The sequence below is a fragment of the Nycticebus coucang genome, chromosome 11, assembly GCF_027406575.1.
Source record: "Nycticebus coucang isolate mNycCou1 chromosome 11, mNycCou1.pri, whole genome shotgun sequence".
Lineage (NCBI taxonomy): Eukaryota > Metazoa > Chordata > Mammalia > Primates > Lorisidae > Nycticebus > Nycticebus coucang.
Window position 1 is genome coordinate 11,686,246 of NC_069790.1, and position 9,010 is coordinate 11,695,255.

Below are 9,010 nucleotides of genomic sequence, written 5' to 3' on the forward strand. Positions count from 1 at the left end.
TCCATTGCGTTTTTCATATTTAATATATTAAATTTTTGGCTGAGTGCCCATAACACAGTGGTTAAGGGTCCTGCCACATGCACCAAGGCTGGTGGTTCAAACCCACCCGTGCCTGCTAAACAACAATGACAACTGCAACAAAAAAATAGCCAGACCTTGTGGCAAGTGCCTGTAGTCCCAGCTACTCTGGGACTGAGGCAAGAGAATCGCTCAAGCCCAAGAGTTTGAGGTTGCTGTGAGCTGTGACGCCATGACACTCTGCCGAGGGCGACATAGTGAAACTCTGTCTCAAAGAAAGAAAAAAATAAAAGAAAGAGCAGAACAATATGCGCTGAGGGACAGTACTTCCAGGAACAACCCTAACCCTAATCAGAGCACGGTAGGGGGATGTTAGTGGCCAAAAAAATCTTCTCATGGAAAGCAACCTTGGGTTCGGTGAGGAATTCTAGGAATTAGTGGAGATGCAAAATATGAGCATTATTCTCAAAGTGAAGGGGCGACACCAAGGAAGACGTGATGCGTACGAAAGAACATTAAGGGGAAAACGAGAACACCAGAAATTAATATCGGGATGGTGGCTGGTGCGCAGCTGTAGGCAGGTTGGGGCAGACTCTGAAACAGCCCATCCGCTTCCCGGGCGCAGACGCTGACAGGCCGAAAGCGCTCAGAAAGCACCGATTTCCCCGGCCAGAGTGTGGCCGCTGGACCTTCTTCCTTCTGTTGGATCCTGATTGCACGTCGCCATCACTTCAGGAAAGCAGCTCTGCTAGGAAACCTGGGCATCAGGAGGGGTGACGCAGTCAGCACGCTAGCAACCGACCCACCGCAAGCACAATGACCAACACTGGAACCGCGGCGCAGGCCCCACCCCGCGTTGCCTGGGAAACCGGGGGCGTAGCCCTTGAGAGTGCAGACTGCATCAGGGGGCGGGGCACACGGTGGTCGGCGGGATGAGGCGCGTGGTGATGGATGGGCAGGGAGGGCGGCGATTGGTAGGATGAGGTGAAGGGCGGGGCGGGCGCAGCGGATTGGTGGGATGTGGCGAGGGGCGGGACAGGCGCGCGAGGATTGGCGGGATGCGGCACGCCACAGGGTGAGTGGGGTCTCCGGGAGTGGGGTGCGTGCAGGACAACAGATCCAGGCCGTAGAGCCGGCCTCATGGGGCCGTGCGCTAGTGGTTTGGTGGGCGTTCCTGCCGCGTGGATCTGAGCTGGAGGGCCGCCCACGGTCTCGTCCGGGCTAAGGCGGCCTGGCTGCTGCCGCCATCAAGCAGGTTTGGGCTGAAAGCTCATTCACATTTACTCTTTCAGCACGTTGCAGAATGTATGCCCTAGGCCAGTGCTAGCCAGTGGAGATAGAATAAAAGAAAATTACAGAATTTTAAACTTGCTAATAGGTGTACTAAAAAACCCCAGCAGAAATCAATTTGGTAACCGAATAAATATATCGGTAGTATTACTTTGTACTACTATGCGAAATGCAGTTGCACTCTCCACATCTCCGGTATTGAGTAGCTACATAGAAGACGGTACAGTTCCAAGTACTGGCAGTACTTCCAGGAATAAGACAAAAACATTTCTGCCCTCCTGGAACATAGGGCCTAGTCTGTGGAGGCAGACAACAAAAATTTAAATATATAGTTTATTAGAAGGGAAATACCATAAACAGCAATGCATTTGGAGAAGCAGAAGTACCAGGAAGGGCTGCAGTTGTAAATCAGATTGTCAGGTGAGAAGATGAGTAAATTATTAAGGACTTCAAGGAGTTTCACAAGTTAGCCCTATAGGCACATGGCAGAGGAGCCAACTGGAGTGAAGAAGCCCCCTGCTGTGAGGAGGGACAGGCGGGAAAGAACAGATCTCATAAGAGAGTCTAAGAACTTGGGGCCTTATTCAGTGAAGTGAAATTTTGGAGAGTTTTGAGCAGAGCAGTGACTGATTTGTGGTTTTGTTAGTTTTATTTTTATTATTTAGTAATAGACATATTATTTTATGGTAGGCTTACTTAATAAGGCAGGTCTCATGCCTGGGAGATGGGCAGGTGCTGGAGAGCTAGATGGAGACAGATCAGGAATTCCATTTGGGGCGTGGTCAACTTGAGACCCTGGTAGTTATCCAGGTGGAGCAGGCAGTAAACACCTGAGTATGGTGTTCAGAAAGACTCTAGGTGGGGCAAATGCTCCTCGTCTTACTTTTCTCCCTTTTTGGATGAAGGTTACAGGGTAAGATATGGTTGTCCAGCCACAATAAATTTCCAGGTGGATGTGATGTCTGGTGTTGACTATAGCTTTCCCAGTGCCCTTGGGGCGCAGTGTGGTCAGCTTGGCTGAGACACCAGGAGAGCTGCTGCTTTAGGAATGGTTAGGGGTCAAAAATGCCTTTCTATTCTCACAGTGACCCTTGGCCTTGGTGAAGCTGTCTGGATAGAACAAGCCAGGAGCATAGACCATGTTTTCCGAGCAGGCTGCCCAGAGAGCCCACACTCTGCTGTCCCCACCATCATCCAACAATGCCACCTTTGCCCGGGTGCCTGTGGCAACCTACACCAACTCCTCGCAACCCTTCCGGCTGGGGGAACGCAATTTTAGCCGGCAGTACGCCCACATTTATGCCACCCGCCTCATCCAAATGAGACCTTTCCTGGTGAACCAGGCCAAGCAGTACTGGGGTAAGTGAGAGTTTGGAGAGGTGTATCCACCCCACCAGCCCAGATCCTAGAAATGTTCTGCAAGAGAACTGGAACTTTTCTCTGATTTAGCCCACTCCCATTACCTTGGGAAAACTAACTTTTTTTCTCTCAGTTTCAAGGATTGAATTAAGTAATTTATGGGTTTAAAGTTAGGTTTAGTTTAGAGGCTGGTCTGAGGTAAGGGCTTTGTCCTGGCAGTGACAGTGATTATTTTATTGGCAGAAGAACATGTTTTTCCTATCTTTACTCAACCATTTGCCCACAAATTAACTCATTCTGGCAGACTGATGTCAAGAGCCAAGGTTGGTGGTGATGCACCCCCTGATCTTGGGGGCCCTGTCTGTTAACTGAGGTCTGTCTGCCTCTCCTCTGAGCTTTTCCTATGTGTTGGCCATGAAATTCCCCTGTCCGCTGGGCTCTTTGTCTTTCTTAATAAAGTAGCTTATGGAATTCAGTTCTTTTCCCATGTCTTCCCCTCTGATCTCTCGTACAGTTAGATTGTTCTCATGGTGAAGCAGAGCCCTCCATCTCCCACCTTTGACTATTGAGTGATGATGCATTACCCCATTCTTATCATTTGCATGAGAGTGGCCTTCGATGTAGTTTTCTGTTTTTGTTTTTGTTTTCGAGACAGAGTCTCACAATGTCACCCTCGGTAGAGTGCAGTGGCGTCACAGCTCACAGCAACCTCAAACGCTTGGGCTTAAGCAATCTCTTGCCTCAGCCTCCCAAGTAGCAGGGACTACAGGCACCTGCCACAACGCATGGCTATTTTTTGGTTGCAGTTGTCATTATTGTTTAGCAGGCCCGGGCTGGGCTCGAACCCATCAGCCGGTGTATGTGGCTGGCACCCTACTCACTGAGCTACAGGCACCAAGCTTCCATGTATTTTCAAATTCATGTCCCATTAAGTTTTTTAATTGAGGTCTTTGTAGGTGAGACTGTGATATCTTACTCATTTTTATTGTCCCCAACACCAGATCTCAGCTCAGGTTGCACACTGAACCACCCAGGGAGCTTTGGGAAGCCCATCCTTCCCACACCAGCCACTGGATGGACTCTAATGTTATTACAGACACCTGGGAGAACACTAGGCCCAGAAACCTCTTTACTAGATCATCAAATTCATTAGGGGTGTTTTCTATTTTCTTTACCTGAGGCAAAAGTACTGTTTCCCTCTCCTCTACAGTGTAACAAGGGCTCCTTCCTCTGGCTCCCCAAAATTTTTCTCACTTTCCTTTAAGCCTTGGGGACACCTTCCTTGGGTCCTATCAAGGCTCACTCACTGGTCAGGCCTAATTCTTTAGATTCTTTGTGGCAGCACCCTCCTTTTCCAGTAGCTGTAGCTGCTAACATCCTGCCCAATGATGGACTACAGCCATTTCACTCTGCTGACAGACTGTGGTCAGGAAATCAGACAGCTGCCATGATGAATGGGGTGACTGGCAGCAGAGCAATAGCATAGCTTGCTCACAGGCCTGGTGGTTGAATGCCTTCACATGGCTTCTCTGTGTGGCCTGGGCTTCCTCACCAAGGCTCAACCTGCCTCCTACTCACCTGTTCCTCAAATGTGCCAAGCCCCTTCTGCTGTGGCCTTTTCCCTTTGCCTGACTCACTCTTTCCCTAGTCTTCCCAGGGTTCCTTAACAATGTCAGCTGAAGCAAAGTGTCATGCCCTTCGTCACCTTGACCAACCAGGGCAGACTTTGTTTTCCTCCCTCAGCTTCCCATTTTTTCGTAGCACTTGTCCTGGTGGCTACTCCTCATCTGTTGTCTCTCTCCCTCCTAGACAGTAGGCTCAGTGGGTACTTGGCCTTTGTGTCCAGTTTTGAGATTGATGCCAACCCGTCACCTGAGTAGAAGGTTGTCGTTTCGCCCTCGGTTACAGGGCTGTGTTATTCTACCTGGTGCTCAGGGGCACAAGATTAGATCCTAACTTTGTGACCTTGGACGCATTACTTAACCTCTGTGCCTCAGTGGAAGTGATAATATCTGCTTTTGGTATATTTTCAGGGCTGGATGAGTTACATGTACAGCACTCAGGGAGGGCCACCTAGGGCAGAGAGAGAGAGGTGGGTGGGGATTTGGGGTCTGCTGTTTCTCTTGGTGTCTGGCATTCCTGTCCGTGCTGGCGCCCTCCTTATCTTGTTTTGAGTTACTCCCCATGGTGTAGATCTGAGGAATGTTCTTGGTTATTCCAAGCAGCAGGAGTTTATGCTGTGTTGGACTGAGCTGGGCTGAGGGTCTGGTCTGGCCTTCACCCCACAGCCCAGGTGGGTCTGTACTGTTTGGGGCATGAGGGGCAAGACTGGGGCATGACTCTTCACACCTTCCTCCTGAGTGTGCCAAATCCTTCCCATGTGTTGTTTGCTCCCAGGATCCTGAGAAGGGGTTGAGGGGATGGCACCGGGTGCTCTGGGTAACAGGGCCACTGCATAGGGAGCAGAGCAGGTGGAGGGTGTAGAGTCCACATTTTGGGTATCTGTTTTCAAGGGATGAAGGTGGAGGGCAAGGTAGAAGAATCCAAACACTTAAAGAAAACTCAAAGACTTTTTAGGGTGGGTCTCTGCTGACACTTGGCATGTGTCCTTCTAAGAGTCAGTGTTAGAATGCAAGTGAAGTTACTCTCTGTGAGGTTCCTGCTGCCACAGTAATAAAATACCATAAACTGGTTGACTTAAAACAACAAACGTTTATTCTCTCACAGTTCTAGAGGCTGGAAGTTGAAATCCAGGTGTCAGTGGGGTTGGTTCCTTCCTGGCCTCTGCCAGATTTGGGTAGCTGCCCTGGCATCCCTGGACGTGTGGTCACATCACTGCACTCTCTGCCTCTTCTGAGGACTTGGCATCCAGGGCCCAGCTGTACCCTGAGTCCCTCATCTCCTATGACTGACCCGCCCTGTACTTGTACCTGATTCTCTCTCTCCTGGCTATAGCGCTCCAGTGAGGGCAATAAGTGCCCTGTGCTGGAGGCCTGGGCTTTGTCAGGGTGGGGGCTGCTTGGTGTCTGAGTCTTGCCCCTCATGCCCCAGGCAGTGGAGTCGAAGTAAAGAAGCTGTGTGAGCTGCAGCCTGGGGAAAAGTGCTGTGTGGTGGGGACTCTGTTCAAGGCCATGCAGCTCCAGCCATCCATCCTGCGAGAGATCAGTGAGGAGGTGAGACAGCCCCTGGGCAGATGCGGGCTCCCCCTAAAACACTTCCCTGATGTGTTGCCTGTTGTAAAGCTAGCGGGTTGGGGATGAGTCCCTGCCCATGGGAGGCAGGGGAGCAGGTCCAGAGATACCAAGCTCCGGAGGAGTGGAGACGCCAGTGTCATTTCACTAACACAGCAGGTTGGTTGGCTCTGGTGAAGACTGCCTCCCCTCTCTCTGTTCCAGCACAACCTGCTCCCCCAGCCTCCGCGAAGCAAGTATATCCACCCAGATGATGAGCTAGTCTTAGAAGATGAATTGCAGCGTATCAAACTGAAAGGCACCATTGATGTGTCAAAGTTGGTCACAGGTAGAGCGTCTGGAGGGTGGGGTGGCAGAGTGGCCTGTGCCTTGAGGGGCCTGCACAACTGTACACTGAGGGCAGAGGGAGGGCTCAAGTAGTAGGAAGCCGTCAGAGTGGATGAGACCTGGTGGGGAGACCCATCTCCAAAAGCCAGTGACCCCAGAAGTAGAAATCGATCTTTGAGTCCTCAGTGAGAACTCACCAGTGTGGCTGAAGGAAATTGGCTGGTTTTGCCCATTTGAGTGACAGGAAGAAGGTGGTGGCACCTGGGGCTCCCCACTCAGACCTGACACTGCTGCTCCCCAGGAACAGTCCTGGCTGTACTTGGCTCCGTAAGAGAAGATGGGAAGTTTCTTGTGGAGGACCACTGCTTTGCTGACCTTGCTCCACAGAAGCCCATGCCCACCCGCGACACAGACCAGTGAGGAGCTACACCCGGGGGCTGGGGCCTGGCCCACCTGGGAGGGGCTGCCTCCTTTCTCAGCACCCTGGGGGGCCCACCTTCTCCCATAGGTTTGTGCTGCTGGTATCAGGTCTGGGCCTGGGTGGAGGTGGAGGCGAGAGCCTACTGGGCACCCAGCTGCTGGTAGACGTGGTGACAGGGCAGCTTGGGGATGAAGGGGAGCAGTGCAGCGCTGCCCACGTGTCTCGGGTCATCCTTGCTGGCAACCTCCTCAGCCACAACACCCAGAGCAGAGATTCTATCAATAAGGTATGGAGCCTGCCGGCTGCATTCAGCCCCATCTTCCCCACAGAGAGTCGCACACCGGCAGGGTCTTGCAGGTCGGTGGGGAGTATCCTGCAGTGACTGCGAGACCTTCTGCATTGGGGACTCATTCTCCTGCCAGGCTCTCCCTGGGGGTAGTGGGTGCTAAGGGGAGTGAGGGTCTTCCTTGCTGAGGGGACTCTGCTCTCCTCTAAGCCTGAGACCCAGGAGGGCTCTGAGTGTTCAGGGCCTCATAGCCTCCTGGCCCTCTACTCCAGGCCAAGTACCTCACCAAGAAAACCCAGGCAGCCAGCGTGGAGGCTGTGAAGATGCTGGATGAGATCCTTCTGCAGCTGAGCGTGAGCAGGCTGGAGGGCTGGCAGAGGGGGAGGCGAATGGAGATTCCAATCTTGAAGCTGCCATTGGGCAAAGGGGCAAGCAGGGCAGGAGTGGCCAGAGCAGAGGGTGTAGGGGCGTGGGCTCCCTCGGGGTCTTTGAACTCTCCCTGTCCTGTGCCTTCCAGGCCTCAGTGCCTGTGGATGTGATGCCAGGTGAATTTGATCCTACCAACTACACACTCCCCCAGCAGCCCCTCCACCCCTGCATGTTCCCACTGGCTACTGCCTACTCCACGCTTCAGTTGGTCACCAACCCTTACCAGGCCACCATCGATGGAGTCAGGTAACCAGTGCAGCCATGCTTCATCTGACCTAGCCTTTTGCCTAAGGAGCCCCCCTCCCTCTGTCTCCAACCCTACCATGCCCAGGGGTCAGCCGAGCCTTGCTTTACAGATTCCTAGGGACATCTGGACAGAATGTTAGTGACATTTTTCGATATAGCAGCATGGAGGATCACTTGGATATCCTTGAGTGGACCCTGCGGGTTGGTCACATCAGCCCCACAGCCCCTGACACCCTAGGTAAGAGACTCAGTCACATGGAGTGGGAGCAAAAGGCTGGGCCCTAATGTGCACAAGGTCCCCACCACGGGTTTGCACTTGCCAGCTTTGCTGAGACCTAAGAAGCTGAGAAGCTGGATGTCTGTTCTGGAAGCTACTCTGGAATCTTAATTCTGTCTATGGCCAAGGCATGCTCAGGGCTGAAGGCCATGGGAGTGTATTGGAAGCCTGGCTGACCAGAGCACAGCACCCTCACCCAAGGCCCACCCTGAAGGGCACAGGCAGCAGGAGTGAGCTGACCTGTTCCTGGAGTCATGTGGCAATGTCTGGAGGTGCTTTTGTTGTCACAGCTGGGGGTGCTGCTACTGGCACACAGTGGGAAAGGAAAGGATGCTGGTCCACATGGTGTGTAAGGCCCTGGTGGGACTGCCCAGCCCATGTCCTGGTGCTGAGGCTGAGGAACCCTGCTCAGCAATAGGCCCTTCTCCTCCAGGTTGCTACCCCTTCTACAAAACTGACCCGTTCATCTTTTTGGAGTGCCCTCATGTCTACTTTTGTGGCAACACCCCCAGCTTTGGCTCCAAAATCATCCAAGGTAATTTTTGTCTTCCAGGGGCCCTGGGCCTGCACTGTCATGAGGGATTTGCTCTTACCTGGGGATGAGGCTCCCAGAGAAGAAAATCTATATTGTGGAGTTCCCTGGGCCCCTATGGGATGGATAATCCAGGGGCTGCTGAGTGGCCGTCATGTTATGGCAGGGAACCAAGCTAAGTGGCCAACTGGTAGGCTTCTGTCAGGACTCATCTCTGGTATCCTATGGCCACTGTTCCACTGTGTGCCAGTGAGAACTGTTGACTTCCAACAGCTTCTCTTTGAGGTAGGCCTTACCCAGAACCTAAGGTGGGTCCCATGCGGCTTTTTTGCAGGCCCTGAGGACCAGAGAGTGCTGTTGGTGACTGTCCCCGACTTCAGTGCCACACAGACTGCCTGCCTCGTGAACCTACGCAGCTTGGCCTGTCAGCCCATCAGCTTCTCAGGCTTTGGGGCAGATGATGACAACCTGGGAGGCCTGGGGCTGGACCTCTGACTCTCGGGCAGCCTTTGCCAGAGAGGCCGGATGGAGGCTGTTCACTCCCTGCAGTGTTAGCTCTGTAAATAAAGCTGGAGCACTTGATGTTGGCTGTGAGCTCCTGGGCACTTGGTACTCAACCTCTTGCAGGGACCCA

General features: G+C 52.7%; 1 protein-coding gene across 3 annotated transcripts; it reads left to right on the forward strand.

The window, feature by feature from the left end:
• The first annotated feature begins 962 nt into the window (after positions 1-962).
• POLD2 (DNA polymerase delta 2, accessory subunit) lies at positions 963-8,963 on the forward strand. Of its 3 annotated transcripts, none has more exons than XM_053608422.1 (11): positions 963-1,093; positions 2,394-2,667; positions 5,719-5,840; positions 6,063-6,186; positions 6,487-6,601; positions 6,694-6,892; positions 7,165-7,245; positions 7,410-7,567; positions 7,678-7,805; positions 8,278-8,379; positions 8,711-8,963. In XM_053608422.1, exons 2-11 carry the CDS (start codon positions 2,448-2,450, stop codon positions 8,869-8,871), a joined length of 1,410 nt encoding a protein of 469 aa, XP_053464397.1. In that variant the 5' UTR covers positions 963-1,093; positions 2,394-2,447; the 3' UTR covers positions 8,872-8,963. The 3 variants fall into 3 exon arrangements, 2 of the variants coding, with proteins under 2 accessions (XP_053464397.1, XP_053464396.1); XR_008383585.1 differs by lacking the exon at positions 963-1,093 and adding an exon at positions 1,122-1,273 and having other exon boundaries at positions 7,891-8,379; positions 8,711-8,757; XM_053608421.1 differs by lacking the exon at positions 963-1,093 and adding an exon at positions 1,123-1,273.
• The last annotated feature ends 47 nt before the right edge of the window (positions 8,964-9,010 follow it).